This window comes from Schistocerca cancellata, chromosome 2 (assembly GCF_023864275.1).
Source record: "Schistocerca cancellata isolate TAMUIC-IGC-003103 chromosome 2, iqSchCanc2.1, whole genome shotgun sequence".
NCBI lineage: Eukaryota > Metazoa > Arthropoda > Insecta > Orthoptera > Acrididae > Schistocerca > Schistocerca cancellata.
The window spans coordinates 785,678,383-785,703,363 of NC_064627.1; the positions used below are offsets into that span (position 1 = coordinate 785,678,383).

General features: G+C 40.3%; 1 protein-coding gene across 3 annotated transcripts in view; it reads right to left on the reverse strand.

Moving 5' to 3' along the window:
* LOC126162642 (Golgi-specific brefeldin A-resistance guanine nucleotide exchange factor 1) overlaps positions 1-24,981 on the reverse strand; it is a 320,165-nt gene that overhangs the window by 16,351 nt on the left and 278,833 nt on the right. For 2 of the 3 annotated variants that reach the window (XM_049919278.1, XM_049919276.1), the window contains exon 33: positions 1,072-1,243. In XM_049919278.1, coding sequence (XP_049775235.1) covers positions 1,079-1,243 — 165 coding nt within the window. In that variant the 3' untranslated portion in view covers positions 1,072-1,078. Of the gene's footprint in view, positions 1-1,064; positions 1,244-24,981 lie in introns of all 3 variants that reach the window. The other variant, XM_049919277.1, reaches the window with a different exon arrangement.

Genomic DNA, 24,981 nt, shown 5'->3' on the forward strand with positions numbered 1-24,981 from the left:
GATTAAAGAACCTGTGGAAATACGTTGAGCACAAGATCTTATAAATCATGTCAGTGGCTTTCAACTGGACAAGGCTTGGGGCCCAGTGATCTCTCTAAGTTCTTCTGGGAGAGAACATCTTATTCATAATTACACATCTAGTGACGTGTGACATTTGTTTTTAGTGCTGTGAGCACGAGTTCCGACAGAAGGCAGACACATAGTTTTACCTTTACGCATGCACATGCGCACTAAAGATGAAACAGCATTTGCAGAGGGCATGAATTTCAATAGAGGACACACTTGCAACAGCCGTCAATGCGCACGCGTCTCTGTGCCAATTTTTGCTTAAAAAACCACCCTTGTAAATGGTCAGTATGCAGCCATATGTAGATATTAAAAGTGTTATGTGAACATAAAATAACTTGTTCCATATCATTACAATTAATCATACAAATGATCCATTCAACATGAAACTAACTAAGTAGTTAATACTGCTGACAGGCACTATCTGCTCTCACCCTTGCGACATGTGGGCGCCTGTCATCCTAAGGGCTGAGTGATCTGCCCTTCATTTGTAACCTTCTCCAAACTATCCACCTCTCCTCCCCAAGGAATTAACTACTAGCTCCGAAAGCTACAATAGTGCTGTTTACTTTTATATGTACTTACTGGCAGTACTAAAATTTCACCTTTTGAATGTTAGCATTGCAAGAAATGGAATCTCGTAGCTTTATTGAATAAGATATGCTCAGTGTGTAATATAAAATTTACCTCAAATGGATTCACTTAATTTTACATAATTGGGGAAGTGGTGTCACCACTTATAAATCTTCAAAAAGATTACTTGAGAAGGTGAAAGAACATTTGGAAACAAAAGCGTCTTTAACATTTTTAATTGATTCAATTATACCTTCTCAAATCTAAATGCTCAGTTTGTAAGATACTGGCAAATACTCACTGTGTAGGCAGTTGCTTTTGCCACACAGAAACACATTCATCTTGTGTGAAGGAAGACTATCAAGATGATGATAAGTTACAACAGTTCAAAAGTAATACAATCACAAATGGCAAGAACAATTTACTGCTTACAAGTCCATTATTCGGGATGTGGAACCTTAGACCCAGTCGGTGGCGATAAGATTGGGAGGCCTTCCATGACACCTGTATTCAACAAAAATGTGTTTCTTGTTGTGTTTAAGCCCATTTGGTGGTGCTGGTGCTGCTGCTGCTGAACCTCAGGGCCTGAGAGGAAAAAGTCGTGCTAAAAAAGAAAGAGAATATGAAGTATTATTAGAAATTGCTTCCAAAGCCTTTAATATATATATATATATATATATATATATATATATATATATATATATATATATATATATATATATATATATATATATATAAACAGTTTAGTCTTCTCCATACAAATATGTTTAGTTAATCTGTTGATGAAAAACTGAACTGAGTTATTGAACAAGCAAAGTTTCACAGAAGCAGAATAGTTTATTTGGAACAGGTAGTGAATACAGCTTTTTAGAGCAAAAGGAAAAATAATTTCTATTTTCTAGTTAAGAGCTGTACATGTGTGCGAGCACTTCCTCCCATGTTCCATGTAATGTTTAAATTATGTCAAAGCGGGTAATATCACAAGTGAATGCAATAAACACACTGAGTTGTGCCATAGAGATTAATAGTGCAATAATGCTTTTGAAATAATATTATGTTCAACACACTTGAATGCTCCGAGAATTCTTGCAGTATTTAATTATGCACTGCACAGTAAATTTTAGTGTGGTGTAAAACAATTGTTTTAATAAAAAATAAGTAAGGTAAGTTTAAACATACAGTCCCATATACACTGTATATACATATACAGGGTATTTCAAAAATGACCAGTATATTTGAATCAGCAATAAAAACTAAACGAGCAGCGATAGAAATACACCGTTTGTTGCAATATGCTTGGGACAACAGTACATTTTCAGGCAGACAAACTTTCGAAATTACAGTAGTTACAATTGTCAACAACAGATGGCGCTGCGGTCTGGGAAACTCTACAGTACGATATTTTCCACATATCCACCATGCGTAGCAATAATATGGCGTAGTCTCTGAATGAAATTACCCGAAACCTTTGACAACGTGTCTGGCGGAATGGCTTCACATGCAGATGAGATGTACTGCTTCAGCTGTTCAATTGTTTCTGGTTCTGGCGGTACACCTGGTCTTTCAAGTGTCCCCACAGAAAGAAGTCACAGGGGTTCATGTCTGGCGAATAGGGAGGCCAATCCACACCGCCTCCTGTATGTTTCGGATAGCCCAAAGCAATCACACGATCATCGAAATATTCATTCAGGAAATTAAAGATGTCGGCCGCGCAATGTGGCCGGGCACCATCTTGCATAAACCACGAGGTGTTCGCAGTGTCGTTTAAGGCAGATTGTACCGCCACAAATTCATGAAGAATGTCCAGATAGCATGATGCAGTAATCGTTTCGGATCTGAAAAATGGGCCAATGATTCCTTTGGAAGAAATGGCGGCCCAGACCAGTACTTTGAGGATGCAGGGACGATGGGACTGCAACATGGGGCTTTTCGGTTCCCCATATGCGCCAGTTCTGTTTATTGACGAAGCCGTCCAGGTAAAAATAAGCTTAGTCAGTAAACCAAATGTTGCCCACATGCATATTGCCGTCATCAATCCTGTGCACTATATCGTTAGCGAATGTCTCTCGTGCAGCAATGGTAGCGGCGCTGAGGGGTTGCCGCATTTGAATTTTGTATGGATAGAGGTGTAAACTCTGGCGCATGAGACGATACGTGGACGTTGGCGTCATTTGGACCGCAGCTGCAACATGGCGAACAGAAACCCGAGGCCGCTGTTGGATCACCTGCTGCACTAGTTGCGCGTTGCCCTCTGTGGTTGCCGTACGCGGTCGCCCTACCTTTCCAGCACGTTCATCCGTCACGTTCCAAGTCCGTTGAAATTTTTCAAACAGATCCTTTATTGTATCGCTTTTCGGTCCTTTGGTTACATTAAACCTCCATTGAAAACTTCGTCTTGTTGCAACAACACTGTGTTCTAGGCGGTGGAATTCCAACACCAGAAAATTCCTCTGTTCTAAGGAATAAACCATGTTGTCTACAGCACACTTGCACGTTGTGAACAGCACACGCTTACAGCAGAAAGACGACGTACAGAATGGCGCACCCACAGACTGCGTTGTCTTCTATATCTTTCACATCACTTGAAGCGCCATCTGTTGTTGAAAATTGCAACTACTGTAATTTCGAAAGTTTGTCCGCCTGAAAATGTACTGCTGTCCCAAGCATATTGCAACAAACGGTGTATTTCTACTGCTGCTTGTTTAGTTTTTATTGCCGTTTCAAATATACCGGTCATTTTTGAAACACCCTGTATAAACATATAGTCCTATGTATCTCTTTAAAAATATAGTCCTCAATTTTTTTACAACCTGATCATTCCTGTAGTACATCTTTTAGAGCTGGCTACTGCAACACTGCCCCATTGGGCAAGGGCACATCCTGAGGCCCCTAACATATTCTCACTTACCAGATGACTATTGCATGTGTTCTGTGACGTTCAATCTGTTTGACTATCCTGTCTGCATGCATCTGGCCAGCATGTCTAATCTGCTGTGACAATAGCAGTGCATCAAGTTTGATTGTAAATGTGTCCCTCCTGTGGAATAACCAGAGACCATCCAAAGAATTTTTCTACAAAGTTTCAACACCCACTATGGAGGGTAAACAGGAAAATGCTGTTTGAGCTTCAAGGCCAACCCCAATTCACAGCAGAAGCTGTCTACCAAACAGATGCATGAATTACAGTATACTGCTAATTTTTACTTTTGGACTCTCCAACTACAACTAAATGAAACAATTTTTGTGCTATACACGTTTCACCTTTACCCTCAGCAAGACATCTTCAGTGGCCTGGAATATGTACACATTTTTACCATTTTGTTTACATTTTGGGGCACTGTACCCATTGGTTATAAACAGTTCTGGTGGCTGGTTTTTTTCTATGACTTAGTAATATTTTAAATTGTACTTACAGGTTGTGTGGACGATTTTCTACATTTTATGTTCCTGTTCCATTTTTGGTGCTGTTCCTCTTCTCATAATTGCCATTTGGGGGGTTTTGTTTTCCACATTTCACAGCACTAGGAACTGAACACTTGTTTTGATGCAATGTTTTGGTATGTTTAGCCAACTGTCTGATGTTATTGCCAAATTTGAGTGTAATTATTGAGAGATCTGTGATCTGTTTATTTATGAATCCACGCATGTCTATGAAATAGTATTTGTTTTGGTGAGCTTTTTATTACTGCTACTTTTTTTGGCTGCATGTCCAAGGAAGAGGACTTATTTTATCATTTCTTTCATTACGTGCAGTAGGGAGCCAGTACTGATGTGTATGTGTTCATTTATCACATTTTTGTTTTCAGTGATGGCTTCCTGGATCTGAAAGTTTCCTTACATTTGTGTAAGGTATTTGTCATGGTTGTTTATTCATATTATTTTCATTTCTTGTTCCATGTTTGTACTATGGTGATTACGGTGTTTTGAGTGCTTTAAATGTTCTGCTAATGTGGAATGGTTTGTTTTGTACTTCCAACACCTGATATGTTCTTTGTACTGTGTTTTAAAATCATGTCTATGTATAATGCATCACAAATTTGACTCTCAAGTTTATATATTCCTGATCCCTGGAATTTATCTCTCTTGGTAGCTGGTTGGCTTAAGTGAGAATGGAGGGTTTTCACAGCTTTATATGCTATTTGGATGCCCTGTCTCTTCAGTATGTTTGCCACTCTGTGTGTTAGTTTATGTGTGTAAGTCATAGTGTATCATCTGCTTCTTCTCTGTGCAGCTCATGACATCTTGTATTCTGGAAGTGTTGTGTTTGTTTTGTATTTTTATTTTTTTGATTGAATTCGTGTACTACATGTGCGTTCCTAGCTATTTGTATGATTGTACTTATTTCTTTTTCATAATTTCGCTTGTTGATTGGGATGCTGTTTAATCTATATGGTATATGCCTTAGTGCTGCAAGCTTCTGGTTGTGGGGATGATTAGATGTGCAATATATTATTGTGTCTGAGGCTGTTGGTTTTCTAACGATGTTAAATATATGTTTGCCATTTTCTTTAATTATTGTTATGTCTAGAAAATTTATCTGATTTTCTTTTTCAGGTGTGAATTTTATGTTCTGATATGCTTCGTTGATTTCCAGGTGAAGTTCATTTAGTTTTTCATTTGGCTCATCTAGCAGACATATGTCATCCACTTATCTGTACCAATACATGATTATAAATCTTCCATTAGTGGTTATTTTTTCCAAATATCTGATTTTCTAGGTGACTGATAAAAATGTTTCCTAATGTGCCTGATATTGGGGATCCCAAGGACATTCCATCACTTTGTAGGTAATATTCACTCTCAAACAAAGTAGTTTTGTTCAGTTGTCAGTCTGAGCATATGCATTATTTCTGTTATTGCTTCTGTGGTGAGGTTGCTGTGGAATGTGAGATTTTGTCTCATGACTCCTATTGTTTTTGTGATAGGGATGGAGGTATACATATTTTATATGTTGAACGAATTCAATGATGCTGTGTGTGGTACCTGTATGTTCTGGATGTGTTATATAAGGTTTCCTGTGTGTATCACTGTTATGTTGTTTTCTGTTTTACAGTGTTTCGTAATTAACTTTTGGAGACATTTGGCTATGTGGTATGTTGGGGCTTTCCTGAAGTTAATAACGCCTCTCATTAGTGCATCATCTTTATATATCTTTGGTTGGCTGCAAAGTGTTTTGTACTTGTGGGTTTTTCTGTGTTATGTAGTATTTCTGTTTGTCTGAAAGTGTGTTTTCAATGTTTTTAACTGTTCATTTCAGGTTCGCCTGGAATCGTGTAGTTGGATCTAACTTCAGTTTTTGTAAGGTGTTGGTATTTATGTATTCCTTGGTTTTTGTGATGTACTGCTCTTTGTCCTTAAGTACTGTTACATTTCTCTCATCTGCTCTTGTCTTTACTGTGTTCCTGTTTATTAATGTTTGTTTTAAAGTTTTTATGGTGACTGCCTCTGTTTGGTTGTTCGTATTGTATGTCTGCTGGGTTTGTTTCATTATGCCTTTTATTTCTTTTTTTATTAATCCTCTTGTCAGTCCTATGTTCATTTCACAATTATTTTTTTGTTCTTCACATGTAAGGATGTGTTCGGTTTCTGCTATGAGATTTTCTATGTATTGGTTGTTTAACTTGCTGTTGGTGCACGTTTCAACACTTTTTCCAAGAGCATTTTTTTCTTTTACATGCAGTTCTCTCTGTTACATTAACTAAATATGGGTGGAATGTGTGTTGGTGTTCTTGTGGTTTCACATTTAAAACACAAACGTATTTTTATGTCTTTTTTATTGTTAGTTTCATTATTTTCTGTTTTTGTTTGTTTTGTAAATGTTTCACTGCTGTGTTTGTGTTGTGTTCAGTTTTTTGTATTAGTGCCATGAGAACTGTGGGGTTTCCTATGTTCTGTGCCAATTCTAGATGAGTCTCGTACAATATCATATTTAGGTAGCTTTTTTTAAATACAGCATCTTAATTTCATTTAGTAGCCAATATCTTTCTGCAATTGATTTTGACTTTTGTGCCACTGTAGTTACATGGTTCAAAAGTAAAAATTATCAATATAAAGTAATATTACACCCAACTGAGGAAGACAGGACTACAAAAGTATTAGATGCATGAAGGTTGTGCCCGGCTAGTGCAGTATGATCCCATTAGTGATGGCCTGTATCCCAGACTGTCCATGTGTCAGCTGTTTGCCCACACCTGTCTAGCTCGAAAAGCCTGTTATAGAGCATATAAAGTACGAAAAAGGGACATATACTATGAAACTGGTGATTCGGCAATGTTAAACAATTGGCAATCTCCAGATGCAAAAGAACAGGATGAGTTCATAATTTTGAAACAGTGTATTAGATATATGCAGACCACTAATCAACCTGATATTACATTGTACTAACAACTAAATTTTTGTTTATTCAATGAAAATAAATCAACATGAACAAGGATCACTGAGCCAAGAAAAGAGCTGACAAAATATGACCAATGCTGAATTTGCAAAAAGGAAGTTAGATATTTTTAATTTTTTTTCATAAACTGAACTACATATGTGCCTTCTGAGGTAAAATATTTGTGTATTTGAAAAATATAGTTTTTTATTTTTAATAAAGTGATTGGAGACCTAATGTAATTTGATGAGATCAAAGAAATAGGCATGGATCCAGTTGATACCCAATACGTAACTCAAACTGATGAGATGTTAGAAAGCTACATGCTGTCACTAGAGCAATGGGAGTAATGATAGAAGCTCAGAATACTATGACTGTAAAAGGAGGTGTGCTCATAGAGTAGGGGAAGCAACAGCTGACCAGTTGGAACAATTGTCCAAAATTTCTGAGACAGTAGAAAGGTTAACTGAAATTTTAGATAAAATAGAAAAATCCACTGGAATTTTGGAAAGGTAAAGAAACAGTGTGAAATTGTAAAGAGAGTTGACAACATGTCAAGTGATCTGTCAACAATTCATGAACTGGGTAAGAGAAATGGGCAAGCAACTTTAACACATCTTGACAGCAAATCTGGGGAAAAAGCAGAAGACATAGTATGAGAAGAAGTCTTATGGGAGTTGCTTGAAAATTATTGGGAAGGGAAAGATAAACATGTTGAAGAAACAATAGTCAAAAAAATTGAGGAACTAAATGACAAAGAACAATAAATGGCCAACACAGATTCAAAAATTAGCACACAGTCTGATTCAGTAGAAATGATCACCACTGATACATAAGCAATCCAACTGGAACTCCATCAACTAGAAAGAGTTACAGGAGATCCAGCATAAAATATTGTCAATAGAAAACAAAACAAGGTAACTATTTCTGTGAGAAAAGGGCGTGAGCAGAAAAACAATGCCGAATCAGCAGGAGTATGCAGCTACACTAACTGTAAGCAGTATTGAGGTAAGTAAACATTTTACTAGAAAATAGCAGTGAGCAGAATATACATATTCATACCGGGGAAGAAAGACATACACGTGATCATTTCATGGTATTTCGCCACATGTTTGGACAGACATGCAATGTATATGCTTTGTAAGTGGTTACATGTACGGCATTTCACCTTTGTGGGATACGGAAACTGTTGACAATTACTGTACATGTGAAAAACTTGAAAATATGTTCTTAGTGAAATATTGGTCACAAGGAATTCATGGGAAGTTATGGAACAAAGCTTTAAAGCTTGAACTGTATCAACCATGAAATGAGGATCTGAGGTGGTACTTCTAAAGAGATTTAAATACAGTCACATACTAGGACAAAGAGATACCACAAGCAAATATCATATGCATCATCAAAAGGCAGTTACTGATACAGACAGGAGAAAGGTATCAGATGGTAATGTCAAAATACTTTTGCCGGTAGTCGATAGCTCTGGTTTGTTGGCAGAGGACTGGAGCACAACAAATTCTGTACATCACGTACAGAAAATGCACAAGTGTGGAATATAATGTAGACTGATGTGTATGCAGAAACCAATATGAAAGGACCTGATGGCAAGAACCAAAACCTAAGATCCAGATGAGAAACAACCACAGCACCTTTCACAATAGCAACAGAACATAGTACGAAAAGATGCACAAAATGAGAAGAAACAATTTTGGCAGGAGAAGAGAGAAATATAGGAGCCTACATTGTATGATTAAATACAGAAGAGATAACAAATATAGCCCATGATATCAAACAATTCATAGCGAAACAGTTCTGAGAGAACACAATGGCAACAGAGCTTAAGCAATGTTAGTAATCCATTGCACAAACAACAAATGAGTATTTCAATTAAACCAACGGATCGCTTCGCGAAGCCAGAAAGAAAAGTCCTGCAGGACTGGCCTAAGGAAACTGAGTGGATATGGAACAAGTAATGGCTTATTTAATACAATAATGACAAATTACTGACATATCTTAAATTGTGAACAATGCAACTGTGAAACAAGAAGAGTTATGGAAGCAGCAAATTGACATCTACCGTATAAAATGAATTCTTGACATTGGATCTCAACTCAGCATCATACCTTTTGACTTATACAAAAGTATACAAGGGTATGTAAGAGTACAGACATTGCTTGTTGGAAATGTGGGCATAGTCTGAGCAGTTGCTCCAAGACAAAGCTTGTGAGCTCACAATTATGTACCGAAATGAAGACTGCAAAGGAAAGATGAAGCACACATTTTTAGTGGCCAATTTTATTTGAGTGGGTTCACTTTGGAAAGATATTTACTTAATGAGAATGCCACGAGATTAGAGTTTTGAATGGTAAAACAATTTATTTCAATGAAGAATAACTGGAAATGGAATTTTGTGACTGAGTGTGGATAAAAATTATAGGTAATAAATGTGATAGGTCACAGCTGAACGAAGAAACAAAGGAAAATCAAGACTGCATGAACATTGCTGATGTGATAGGTATGAAAGTGCAAGAGTCCGAATATCTGACAGACACCTGCAGGTCAGAACTATGCCAACATCTAAATAAGTATGCTGACATTTTTCAAGAATAACCAGGTATCATCATGGTATATCATTGATAAAACCAGTTAAACCACATGGATTATTAACTCTCAAGTGGGCAAACCATTTTTCCTACCATGAGTGGGCACGTGGAGTACTTTGTGTACATGTAAGGAATAGCAGTCTTTATGTTAGTAAGGTAAACACACGTGAGCAACGTCACAGCTTAATCTCAGTTTAATGAAACAATGATAAACTAAACTAACATTACATGAGCTAAAGCACTGTTTAGCTAGATAATAATAAAATAAAGTCTCATTATATCACTATATTGCATAGAAGCATAGAAGAATTACCCTATAGTAATGGTCCACTCGAAGCATTAAACAGTGCAGTGCATTAGATCACAGCCAACCACTTTTTTCGATTACTAATTTTTCATAGACAACTGCCCCACTGTTGGATTATGCTGCTAGCTCATAATTTGGGTCATTTTCTTGGACAGATCGCTGCTTATTTTATATTACTAATTCTCACTTGGACTTGGGGCAATGTAAGTTATCAATGTGTTAGCTGAAGCAAAAATGATGAAATAGGTATAGGCTCACAACAGTACAAGAACAATGTAACAGTTAAAAGCATTGTTATTTGTGGTTGGCGCACTTTATGCATAGGTGTGCCCACTTGAGGTTTAAGCTGTTTGTGTGTTCTGTTGCTTGACCACATAGAGGTGAATGCAGTAAAGAAGTAAGAAAGATGCTTTATTTTGGGTATCACTGAACAGAGCGAAAGTTCACTCAACAGTCCCCTGCTTGACAGCAGTAAATATAGATACAGAGAATGTCTCATAATGGATGCCAGAAATATTAACAAAGTTTTGATAGAAGCATGCACAAAACTAGAAAATTTGGAAGAAAAAAGTACAAGACATCATGATGTTAAATATTTAACAAGTATTGCTTTAAGAAATTCCTGTTGGCACATTTTACTAGAATAAGAAGCAAGGAAGTATACAGAGTTTATGTCTGCAGGAACATTATCAAGGATAAATGTACAGGCTTGCAATTTGTTGATTGTCACTGAAACACTGGCCGAATATGAGGAACAATTTAGCAGCTTACTAGCTTCATACAGAAAGGTGGAGTGATGGAACAAATTTTTTTGACTCCAAATTCGGAAGACAAGCAATAAATTTTCTGGAACATGTTATCACAGTGGAAGAAATATGACTGGAAAGTCAAATCTGTGTGGTAAAGAACTTTCTAAACCTCAAACTATTGAAAAATTTAAGACCTCCCTTGGTCTGTGTATTATTACAGTAGATTTATGTCTAATTATGTGCTACGTAGTGAAGTTTTGCACAGTTTACTGTCAGAAAGATTTTGAGGGCATCAAAACAGAAATCTAATATGTTGTATTGTCCAGTCACGATAACTGATTTTGGTTTGGCTAGAGATGTGTCAAACATCTGAATGGGAGTTTCTTTAGTCCAAGTCGAAATGGAACCAAGAGATCTACGATGGTTTTGGAAGTCACGTGTTAACAGCCTGAGAAAAAGCTTATTCTACCACAGAATTTTAAGTCTTGGCAGTAGAGTTTGGGTGTTCTGACGTAGTGATCATAATGCTCAAAGTTTTCTGTTGCATTGAGAATAGTTTTGGAATAGTTTACGTTGGAGGAAAACAAAACATCATTTCTGAAACACGCTTCTAATTGCCAGAAGGATTAGGGAAAGCTCCCATAAATACTCAAACAAACCCACTCGTAAAAATTTGTTAGTGAAAGAAGTGAGTTACCGCAAGTATTCCTTGGATACATGCAAAAACAAGATACAATTGCAGAATCGATACCTCCATAACAGAAGGTGTGAGATCAAAAATAAGAAAAGCTTTGTATACACTGTGTGCTTCAAGAAAAACGAAGTCTTATTTTAAGCAATTATGATTTCTGGAACGTTCTTGAAATATCTTATGTTTGTAATGGTTGTATATTCTGGAATGTTCTATACATGTTCTATAAATACTAACAGTCTGAAATTTTTTTTATATTTGTATAAATAGCTCCACTCTGAGCAGTAGTTCAGTTATGTTGTCACTGCATTTCAGTGATCATAATAATTGTGATTTCAGTGTTAAGTGCTGTACTTCATTGATGATCCTGCTTTCAGAGTTGGACTATTCTGGTTATGACATAACATCATCTGGTGGAGACACCAAGTACCTCAAAACATTTACATTACCTTGGCTCCAATTAGGTAACATAACAGCTCCTGCCCACACCAACAAGAATCGGAATACAAGCAGTACATTGTTCAGAAGATCTGTTTATGCAGGAGACCAATGGATTCCAATCCGATAGTGAGTCAACTGCACATCATGTATCCATCAGTGTTCTCCAGAGACACCTGTCAGAAAGCAGTGAAATGGCCGAAAGGATTTGAATGAGCCATCAAATACTGTAGGTGGGATGACACGATATGCTCACAAATGTGTACTTTTACTTGGGTGCCACAGCCCAACCACAGTTCAAGAACAATGAAGAGGAGCTCAATAGCTGGGATAAATGCCAGGACGAACTGAAGAAAACATTTGGTGATAATCGGCAAGAGACTCCACTTCCAAAAAGCAATTGAAGAACAGGGCCCAACGTTATGGGGAAATAACAGTCCTATACACAAAATGTATCTCACATTGTGAATTCAAATATGACAGAAGCTGACAGTCTCATGCTTGCTGAAAGAAGTTTCAGCAACCAGCAAATGACAACCCAGAACCCAATTAATGTAGGTATAACCAACTCCTACAGCAAGTTTAACACCTTGAGGACAACTCACTGGTGTCTTTCCACTGCTGACAAAAAGGCTATTTTTCAATTACTACTACGCTGCCAACGTTAACCATCACAACAGTTCTATTCATGCCAGTCAGCTGCAGACAATTATAATCAACCTATGGGATAAAGACAATCACTGTACCCCGGATGAGGTCTCCTCCCAACACAACGTAACAGTTTCCTGTCACCAAACAGAAGTACCAGCAGCTCACCTAGTTGCTATCTTGAGCATAGCTAAGCTAGGCAAACATTTATGGAGTTGAAGCCACAGTAGTTGTGAATCCTCCGTAGACGACAATCAACAAGGTGTCATGGAAACTCACTGATATCATTGACAGCCTACCTCTCTGAGTTCTGTTAAATCAGGGGCTCCCTTTTCTGTAACGTCACATGATTGTCGTCATCAGCTAAATAAGACTATGTTTCACAATATGAAAGCGATTGTGCTGAAAGTTGCAAATGGGAAATATGGCCAGCCAACAGGAACACATATTGCAAGAATAAGTACTAATGACAGAACACAGCCCTTTGAATTTGTAGTTTGAACAAAATGTTATTATCACATGGGACTTCTTGCAGGCATCAAAAGCAGTCATAGAATGTGAAATATCAGAGCTCCAAATTGATGAAGCTTTTCCAAAAACCACACGACAATGATTGCTCCATTCAACTGTCTGCTATTGAAGATGTTCTTATCCCACCATTATCAACAAGGTAAATTCCAGTCAATCAATCCCAAGATGCTCAGTTAACTGTGAAGCCTTTTTCAACTGCAAAAAGGCTACTCCAATCCGGGAGGGGCAGCTTAGTATTATTGATAAAAAGTTGTGCTCTGCTATCACCACAGACAATGCAGGAGAGAAAACTACAATCAAACTTCAAACAGGATCTGGCTGACCGAGGAACGACGTCAGCAAATGACAGCCATTTTGTATCACTTTTCAAATGCTTTCAGCTCCGAGATGGAGAAAATACAGACCAAGCAGCACATGGTAAAACAATGTCTCAATACGAAGGATCATCCATTAACTAGCCAATGCTTATATAGTGTCACTGGATGAAATAATCCCCAGAGGAAATGGAGACAATGGTGCAACATTACACTCTTGAACCTTCAGAGTGTCCTTGGTCCTCTCCCATGGTGCTTGTGAAGGAGGAGGATGGCACAAGTAATATCTGCATCAACTGCCAGTAAATGAACAAAATAATAATGAAAGATGTCTGATGACATCCTAAAATGTTTGAAAGAAGCATTTCTCAACTACAACATCTAAACAGGCTACTGGCGAATCAAGATTGACAAAGCTGTCTGGGAAAAGGTAGCTTTCATAAACCCTGAAGGCCATTGTGAGTTTAAAGTTATGCTGTTGTAACTTGTAATGCTCTAGCCACATCAAACATATGGACAACCTGCATCAACACCATAATGGGCAATGTGTCTTTGCTATATGGATGAGCATTGTGGTTTTTTGCAGACATTTGAAGAACACAACATTTGAAGAACATTTATGCCACCTCAGAACCATGTTGAAGTGTCTTCAGACTGCTAGCTCTGCCTGAATCCAATTAAGTGCCTCTTCACCACTAAAGAAATAAAAACCTTGGGGCTGAATGGTGATGGTGTCCATCTTCATCCAGAGAAAATAAAGGTATTCACATAGTTTTGTGACAGCATATGAGTGATCCGAGTTCTCAGAATGTGCTCTTCCTATGGGCATTTCATAAAGGACTTCCATAGCAAGACACATCCCTAGCAAGAACTACTGCAGATAGACAACAAATTTTCCTGGAACAAGATGAAAGAAAGATCTTTCCCTGTCTGTATGGAGGCCCTATCATCATCTCCAGTCCAAGCACTGTATAACAACCATGCTGAAACAGAACTTCACACTAATTTAGCTGTCATGGGATAGGTGCATTTCTAGAGCAAATTCAAAAAGGTGTTGAAAATGTAATAGCTATGCATTCAGAGTGCTCTCCAAGTCTGCAATGAAGTATTCTACAATGTAGAAAGAGTGCCTTGCAGATGTTTGGACCATCAAGAAGTTCTGGTCATATTTATTTGGAAACCATTCCTCATTTTTGTAAAACCATTCGTAGTTGTGGCAGACGAACATTCTCTATGCAGGCACTCTAACCTGAAGGATATGTTGGTTCAAATGCAAGATGGGCACTGAGGCTACAGGAGTACATCATCACAGTGGTACACAAAAGCAGGTGAAAACACAAGGTTGCTGACTGCCTTTCCAGGAAGCATTTGGTGGAACACAGCAGTGTGGATGAAATCTCAGTCATTGCTCTGTCAAACGATGATGCTGCTGAACAGAGAGGAGATGCATCACTGCTGAAAACCATGGATACTTTGGAGGAGGAGGAAGTGGCAGAAATGGTTGCTCATCATCCTAGCTCATCTTCAGCCAGCTATCCTGAAGTATATACACAACACACTAACATCTGGTCACAACAGGTTTCGTGAAGAATCTAGACATAGTCAGACACTGGTATTGCTGGCCAAGTCTCTACCAATCCATTAGAGATTATATGAGCCACTGTAAGATACGTCTGTGGGAAAGTTTTGCATTCCAGACTAGTATCAGATGTAATTTCACATAGTGACATCACCCAAAGGATGACAACTGCCTACCATTCACAGACAAAGGGATTCACAGAACACTTTGACAATATCTTAATAGATATACTCTTGACGTATACTGATGTCTAACACAGACTGTCGTTACATTCACATACAACATAGAAAAGCAGGACACTACAGGTTTCACACCTTTTTTCCTGCTCCATGGTTGTGAGCTCAAAATAACAATGGTAAAACTTTTTCCATTTTTACTGGACAATACTACTGATTACTATGTGAAACATCTCACCACTAGAACCAAAGAAGCAAGATATGGATCCTGGACACACAGTAGAAAGAGTGAGTGTTGTAAAGCCAAGCACTGGCCAGTGAGATATAGCCCTCAGGACTTGGTAAGGATTTTTTCACAGATGCAGAAAGTATGAATATTGGAAATGTTACTAGAGCACTGCTTTGTGTCATATTGTATCCTCCTTTGCAGTATTATGATCCTTCATCAAGAGGACAAAAGTGCAGAGATGTCATCCATGTCCTCCATATTAAACACTACCGTAGTCCAACGGCACAGATTGATGATAGAAGAGTCAAGGAAACTGAACACCCAATTGATGATTGTGAAGCTTTGACTGGATGGGCTATCTTTGATACTTACCATAGTAAATGTGAGGATCTGGCAGTGTCACCATTCAGAGAACCATTGACAAGATTCAGAGCCAGGATACTGTAACTGCGGCCAATTAGAACCTCTGTAACAACAGGTCCCTTTCTCCAGGAGAGGAGCAACGTTTCGAGCTCTGATCTACAGAGTATGGAGTAGTGGTTGGCATCACTGGCTAGTACGCTGTGGGTCATCAGTTCAACCCGACCACCAGAAATTATTTAGTTCCCGAATTATCGTATGTCTGTAACATTTCTGTATTATGGAATGTTCAAATGTTCGTCTGGGTACCAGAGTTCTGGGATATTCTATGTTTGTAGAAACAACTGCACACACTGTGCAGCAGTTCAGTTCTGTTCTAGATTTATGTTGGAGTTTGTAATAAATATGCTTACAGGAATAGGTGTCATACGTCACTGATGACCCCATATTTCGAATTTCAACTTGATTCTAATTACGAACTTGAGATGGTGCTACGTTCATAACAGTATTGAGAAGCTACCTACTGTGTCAGAAAACTAAGCAGTCCAGTCCATGAAAGACTAATTACATCCAATAATACCAACAAAGCCGTAATAAACTGTATGCATAGACAGACTTGTATGATGCATTCACTAAGCATTTAAAGTACAAACGTTTAAGAAAGGTATCTGTTCATACATAGTCAAATGTTATTAACTGTGTAGAGCCTATCACCAATGTTTACATTGCGACAGGCATCTGTCTCTGTCTGAAGGGTCAGTTACTGCTGTTAGACTCTTCAGTTTGGTGGTAGTTTCTGTCCCTGCAGCACGGCATCAGAGCCTATCATTTTGTTTATGAGTTGACACAGCTTCTACTAAGAAGTGATTTTTTGATTTTCTTGTATCCTTCTCAGTTTAAATTCTTGATTTACTTGCATGTTTGTGTTCCAGTTCCATGTTTTATTAAGTATCTAGCATATGTTTCCACTGTCTTTAGTGTGGATAGGGCCTGTGAGTGCTGTGTTCATATTTGAACTGAGTTGGTGACCCTTCACTTGCTGAGCACTACGCTCGAGCCTCTGCGTTGGAGGAAAACCCTCAGCCTTTCGCACTCTCAAATAGCGGATGGAAGGGAAAGTCCTCGCATTCACTGCATGCCACAGTGAACCCTCTAACGCCCCATTTACAGAGTCGGAGCTCCTCAGTGCCCTTGCACACGGCCCCAACACAGCTACTGGGCCCAATTGGATCCACAGCCCAGATGATTAAACATCTCTCGTCTGACTACAAGCGACATCTCCTTGTGATCTTCAACTGGATCTGGTGCGATGGCATCTTTCCATTGCACTGGTGGGCGAGCACCATCAACCCAGTGCTCAAGCCTGGCAAAAACCCACTTGATGTGGATATCTATCAGCCCATCAGCCTCACCAACGTTCTTTGTAAGCTGCTGGAAGGTATGGGGTTAGGTCCTGGAGCCACGTGACCTACTGGCTCCATGCCAGGGCAGCTTCTACCTGGGTCGCTCTACCAGTGATAAACTTGTGTCCCTCGAGTCTGCCATCCAAACAGCCTTTTCCAGATGCCGACACCTTGTTGCCATCTTTTTTTATTGACAAAAAGCATATGACACCTCCTGGTGACGTCATATTCTTGGCACATTATACAAGTGTGATATCTGATGGCCGCTCCCAATTTTTATCCAGAATTTCCTGTCGCTTCGTACTTTCCATGTCCAAGTTGGTGCCTCCCTTAGTTTCCCCCACATCCAGCAGAATGGGGTTCCGCAGTGCTCTGTATTGAATGTATATCTATTTTTAATGGCCATTAATGGTGTAGCAGCAGCTGTGGAGCTGTCTCACCCTCTCTGTATGCAGATGACTTCTGCATTTCGTGCTGCTCCACCAGTACTGGTATTGCTGAGTGGCACCTTGAGGGAGCCATCCACAAGGTGCAGTCATGGGCTCTAGCCCATGGCTTTCAGTTTTCGGCCAGAAAGTCTTGTGCTATGCACTTCTGTTGGTGTCATATCGTTCATCCGGAACCAGAACTTTATCTTACTGTCGTTCCCCTCACTGTAGTGGAGACATATCGATTTTTAGGACTGGGTTTTGACGCCCGATTGACTTTGCTTCCTCACCTTCGTCAGCTTAAGCAGAAGTGCTGGCAGCACCTTAATGTCCTCTGCTGCCTGAGCAACACCAACTGGGGTGCAGATCACTCTACACTGCTCCAGCTATACAGAGCCCTTGTTCAATCCCGCCTTGACTATGTGAGTCTGGTTTATGGTTTGGCAGTACCCTCAGCATTGTGTTTACTCGACACAGTGCACCACTGTGGCATATGACTAGCGATGGGAGCTTTTAGGACACGTCCAGTGACCAGCGTCCTTGCGGCTAGAGTCCTTCCATTGCAGGTCACGCATGCACAACTGCTCACCAGTTACATTGCACACATTTGTAGTTCTCCTGCTCATCCGAATTACCGTCTCCTTTTCCCACCCACGGCGATTCATCTCCCGCATCAGCGGCCCAGGTCATGGCTTCAAATTGCAGTTCGTGTCCGATCCCATCTATCTGAACTGGAGTCCTTGCCTTTAGAACTTATACTCAATGTCCAATCACGTACACCACCAGGTGCACACCTAGACCGTGGCTTCGCCCCTGGACCTTTCACATGGCCCAAAGGACTCAGTTCATCCCCCGGCTCTCTGCTGTCACTTCATATCGATTCTTGACATGTACCGAGGCCATGAAGTGGTTTACACCAATGGCTGATGGTCGCGTCAGCTTCATGTATGTCCATGGAGGACATACTGAACAGCATTCGTTGCCTGTTGGCTGCACTGTTTTCACTGGAGAGCTGTTGACTATATCTCGTGCTCTTGAGCTTATCTGTTCATGCCCTGGGGAGTCGTTTCTTCTGTGTACTGGCACCTTGAGCAGCATACAAGCTCTTGACCACTGCTACTCTCATCACCCTTTGGTAGTGACCATCCAGGAGTCCATCTACACCCTTGAATGGTCCGGACGTTCAGTGGTGTTTGAGTGGACCCCAGGGCATGTCGGAATCCCAGGCAACAAATTTGCCGACAGGCTGGCCAAACAGGCTACACGGAAACCGCTTATGGAGATTGGCATTGTGATAACTGACCTGCGTTTGTTTTTACGTCACCAGGTTTTTTGGCTTTGAGAGATGGAATGGCATAGTCACAGTACACACAACAAACTGTGTGCCATTAAGGAGACTATGAATGTGTGGCAGTCCTCCATGCGGGCCTCTCGCAGGGTCTCTGTTGTTCTCTGCCGGCTCCGCACTAGCCATGCTTGGGCAACCCAAGGCTACCTCCTGCGACGTGAAGACCTGTCTTAGTGTTGATGCAGCACCCGGTTGACAGCAGCCAATAATCTGGTGCACTGTCCGACTTTGACTGCCCTGCGATGAAATCTTCGGTTACTGGACTCATTGCCGCTAATTTTATCTGACAGCGCCTCATGAGCTGATTTAGTTCCACATTTTATTTGTGAGGGTGGATTTTTATCATTTGATCTAAATTTTATCGCATGTCCTTTGTCTCTGTGTCCTGCACCCTATTGCTTTTAGGGTTGAGGTGGTTTTAATACGTTGCAGAGTGACTTCTCCTTTTTATTCTCATTGTCAGCCAGCCATGGTAGTCTGTTTTGTCATTTTAATCTCTTCTACCTGTTTCTTGCGTGTTTCTGTAGTTTTCTTCTACCCTCTTTTCCATTTAAGTGTTTGTTGCTCTTCCGTTGTTCTTGTGGTTTTTCCTTTCTCTCCATTTTGTGTTGTGAGTCTTGCTTGTTTCATTCGCACCCTTGTGGCGTTGTTTTTTCGGAATAAGGGACTGATGACCTAGCAGTTTGGTCCCTTCCACCCCTCTTTTAAACCAACCAACCACCCACCAAATTATCAATTAGGATGCATGGGCGTAGGAAGAGGGTATATACTGCCAACTTGCAAATTCTGTTGCAGAACATGCTCTACAACATGACATCCATGAACTTGGTGCCTGTTTCACCACACTGCGCCTTCTGGGTTCATCCCCCAGACATCAGTTTCTCAGAGCTCTGCAGGTGGGAACTAGTAGCACTAGAACATGTCCTTTGTTCTCGCTACCCACCTGATCTTAATTTAGGTTAATTTCTTCTGTCACAACATTTCTTCACTGTAAATACTCTTTGCTTCACTCCATTTTAGTTCTCTACATCTTTCATTGTCTTTCCTGTCTATTTTTCACCGCCCCCCTCCCATCTCTGTTACGTACAATGCACTAAGCTTCTCACCCTTATTAACTCGTCCTTGGTGTTTCAGAAGTAATCTGTCTTGCATATTACCCTGTCTTCCACCTTCAAGCTCTCAGGTTTTCAAATCTCATCTGATGCAGTCCCCAACAGTCAGTCTTTCCTTCTCATCTCATACGGTAAGTCTCCCCTGACCCTCTTGTCTGGGTGACTTTCCCAAAATCTACCCCTTTCCCTAGACCTCTTCCTTCACCCCTCTTCCATCCCCTACAACCCTTCTGCCTGAAGAAGGAGCCACTGGCTCAGAAAGCTTGCCAGTTACAACAGTCCTTTATGTGTGTATACAAAAAGATAAGTCAGATACCTCACATAAATCATTTCACACAGAAATATTGCTGCACACTCTCTGCAAGCATTCCTAAGTCAGGTGTCTCAGAAATACACTTATGATATCTTGTACACATAATTACAAAAGCATAAAAAACATATATGTGCACAAATGATACTTCAAAATCATTTAACATGTATTCAATTAATGCTAGTGCTTTTCCATGATTTCCTTAAATCTTTCGAGGCAAATAATGGGATGGTTCCTTTGAAAAGTCAAGACTGATGTCCTTTCCCATTAGCTTGTGTTCTGTCTCTAATGACCACGTTGTCAACAAGAAATTGAACTCTTATCTTCCTTAAGCTATTTATAATAATTCTTTAAATTGTGGTAATGGTAAAGTCCTATCTTGTCTGAGCTAGAAAAACACAACAAATATGCTTTTCTATGCAGTATTCATGCATTAAAGCATACTGTCCTGATACAAGTGATCCCAATTCATTATATTTTTAGAAATGATGACAACTTCATATATTTCTGTATCACTACATGGTCTATGACTAAAAACCATGACCTTTTTGACAGGAAATATTGAATCCCATTTTCCGACTATGATGATACTCTGTAGGCACAAATTTGATTAGAATTTGCTTGTGAGGGACAGTGTCAAAGGTATTTTGGAAGTATAAAAGTATGGAATCCATTTGAGAACACCTACCAATAGCACTTACTACTTCATGTGAGTAAAGAGCTAGTTGTGTTTCACAAGAACAACATTTTCTGAAGCTGTGGTAACTATTTGTCAATAAGTCATTTTCTTTGAAGTAATTCACAATGTCTGAACACAGTATATGTTCCTCAAATCCTGTTGCAAGTCGACATTTTGCTATGGGACTGTAACTCAGCATATTGTTCTACTTCTTTCCCTTAGTGTGGTGTGTCCTGTTATTTCAGAAAACTTCGTTTAATTACTCTGCTGTAGTGGTAGTGTCATCAGTGATATTACCATTGCTATTGTACAGCAAGGGTAGTGATTGTGTCTTGCCACTGACATACTTTACATATGATCATAATCTCTCTGGATTTTCTGCCAGATTTCAAGACAGAGCTTCATTGTGGAAACTGTTAAAAACATCTCACATTGAAGTCTGTGGTAAGATTCAAGCTTCAGTAAAACATCACCTATCTTGCAGATCTTGCATTCTTCTAAACTGACATGCTTTTTTTGTTGCTTCTGCAACAGTGTTCTCACCTGTTTATATACCATGGGGATCAGGTACCTTCTCCTTTCTCTTATTTATTTAGTATATCTCTCTCAACTACTGCCCTTTGTTTCTGTATAAGCCACATCTGATCAACACTTACATAGTCAGTTTGGACAGAGTGAAAACTGTCTGCTAGCACTGAGCAAATTTTTATCTCCTTTTTTAAATAAATATATTTTTTGATTTTCTGTGGAGTAATTGAAGTGACTGAATACAGTCTTGTTACATTGACCTTGTGGTCACTAATCCTTGATCCATCATGGCACTTCTTATTTGCTTTGGATTAAGTGTTACTAAGAGGTCAAGTATTATTTCACGACCATTTAAACTTTTAGTGGGCTCTTGAACTAACTGCTCACAATCATTTTTGAAGAAAGCACTTACAATTTTGGATGATACTTTATGTTTACCAACAGCTTTTTACATATTTTTTTTACCAACATATCAATGATGGGTTGAAGTAACCACCAACTATAATTGCATGAATGTGGTACCTATTTGAACTGAGGCTCAAGTTTTCATTAAACGTTTTAGAAACTGCATATTCCATGTGCAGGGATCGGTAATTTATTCTGTTTGTCAAGTATGACCTCAAAGGAACTGTCTACACCAGTTTCACTACAAGCCAACAGCAATAAACATTCCACATTTAATATATATCCTTCCTGAACACCATTAGGTCCTTTGTAAAAATGTCATCTGAACTTATTTCTGGCTTTAGCATTTATAACTATTAGAGTTTCAGTGCTTTCTATTAGTACTTTGAGTTCTGGTTGTTTCCCAACATACTTACAACAATTTACAACTATAATACTGACTACTGCTAGGTCTATCCTTTATCCTGTTTTTGCCCTGCACCCTTTTAGATGATACCCTTTCTGCAGTTTCCAGAAACCATCCAATCCCCTTCATACAGCCCCCACTACCCATGTAGTCACCTCCCGTGTAGTGGATTGCTTACCTGTTAAATGGAACCCAAAATGCCACCAGTCTATGGTGCAAGTCAAGGAATCTTGCAGCCTAGCTGGTTGCATAATTTTCTAGCTACTGATTCAGACCCTCCACTTTGCTCTATAATAAGGGTTCGCAATCAGTCCTGTCTAGGATGCTACACATGTTGAGGTCTGTCTTCACCTCCCAAGCAAGACTGGCAGTCTTTACCACTTCATGTAACACCCTGAGACCAGAGAGAACCTCTTACAATCCAGAGTGAGACAAGTCATTAGTACTGACATGAGCCACCACTGCATCCTGTGATCTTCACGGCATCCACAAGCACCCGTTCCACATCTGGTTTGATTCCCCCGATATGCACCATAGAGTGCTTGCTGGACTTTTTCCTCTCCTTGGCAGGTATATCCCTAAGGCACCCCATTACATGCTTCACATTGGAACTCCAAACTACCAGTAATCCCACCCTGTGTGACCTCCAGGGTCTTGCAGCCTGGGAGGTTTCTCCTGAAAAAGGAGAAGCGATAGCATCTGGCTCAGAATCTTTGTCACATACAGATGATGCCTGAAACCTGGTCATCAGATTAAGCAGGGAGGCTCTTTAATTGACCTCCAGGAAGTCTTCTGCTGCCTGACACACCTTTGAATGACCTCCCATCACTGGACCTCAGATGAGTTGTCAACCTCAGTTGGAGACATGAGGGGTGTGCTGGGCGTCCCCTGAACCCCTACATTTGACTCTACACATGATGTCTACTGGCAGCAGTCCCAAGCTACACGACTGAAGCCAGGACCGCCTGGTGGTGTGAGCTCGGCAATCGCATTTGTGTTGGTAGATAACACCCACTCTATGTTAACACCGGGAACACCTGTTGGGGTCTGGTACCCAAAAACTCGTTTGATCTTTGCCCAGACGAGGGATGGTGACATATGGCACCCAATGGTCAGCATGTACCTCTCCCAACGCTCCTGTTTCTGCCTTTTGATAAGCTGATAAATGTGGGCACAAGGCCGTTTAAAGGCTATGAAGTGCTCCAGGGTGCCGCTTATGCTGCTGTAAAGCTCACCGACGCTTCTTAGTTGCCTCAGCGACTTCCAGTGACCACCAAGGGACTGTCTTTCCGGGGCACCCTAAGGAACGAGGGATCGCGTTTGCTGCCGCAGAAACGATCATTGTAGTTACCTGCTTAACCACCACATCAATGTTATCACATGAGGGAGATTCGACGGTGACAGCAGAGGTGAAGGCTTCCCAGTCTGCCTTGTTTAAAGCCCATCTGGGTAGGCATTCATGGGCCTGAAGCCAGGGCAGTGACATGAAGATGGGGAAGTGGTCCCTACCACACAGGTCATCATGTGCTCTCCATTGGATAGATGGGAGAAGGCCAGCACTGCAAAATGAGAGATCAATGGCCAAATATGTGCCATGTGCCACACTGAAATGTGTGGCACCCCCAGTATTTGCAAGGTGCTATCCAAAATTTTTGGAACTGTTGGAAACCTTACCTTTGGACTAATGGTTACCATCACCCTCAAAGTAGTTCCCATCCGCATGTACATACCAGTCCCAGCGCTTCTGCCACTGGTCAAGCGTTTCCTGGAAGTCCTTTTCTTTGAGGGTGTTTATCACTGCCAGTGACATTTCTTGAATCCTCTCTAGTGTGTGAAACCATTGGTCCTTCAACTTGAGTTCCAGTTTTGGGAATAGCACGAAGTTGCAAGATGCCAAGTCTGGCAAGTACGGTGGGTAAGGTACAACCGTCATGTTGTTTTTTGCCAAAAACGTACTGGTGAGCAAGAATGTCTGACAGGAGGCATTGTTGTGATGCAGCAGTCCATTCCCTCAACGCCAAAGTTCAGGCCGTCGGCCCCGCATGTTTTCACGGAGCCGTTGCAAAACATCACAGTGGTATGCGGAATTCACTGTTTGGTTGGGTGGGACAAATTCTTTGTGCACAATTCCCTTGGTATCAAAGAAAACAATGATCATGCTCTTCACTTTGCTCTTCACCTGACTAACTTTTTTGGGCCTTTGAGAGCCCGGGCTCTTCGACTGGGATGATTGTTGCTTTGTCTCTGGATCACAACCGTAAATCCAGCTCTCGTCGCCAGTGATAACCCGTGACAAGAAGACAGAATTCGATACAAATGTGCTGTTCTGTTAGCAGATCCATCATAAAATCACTACACACCAAACAGAGTATTACAGAAATCACTGTGGTCATGCAACACTTCCTCCCAGCTGAATGCCACTCCGAACACTGACTCATTAGATATGTACCTCTCACCACCTAGCGGTGCAAAGATCATCTACTCCAACTTTCCAGATGGCAGTACAAGTCCCGAAAATTTTGGATTCCATCTCTTAAGAGGCAGAGGTCTAGTTGTGACAGTAAATTTTCAACATTGCTGCCTGGACAGTAAGCAAGATGCCACCCCACAAGGGGTTAAGGGCGTTAAAATCTCCCAAAAGTAGGAAAGGTTTGGGGAGTTGATCAATCAGTGCAGCCAAGGCGCTGAGGGGTACTGCACCATCGCGAGGAAGATACACATTGCAGCC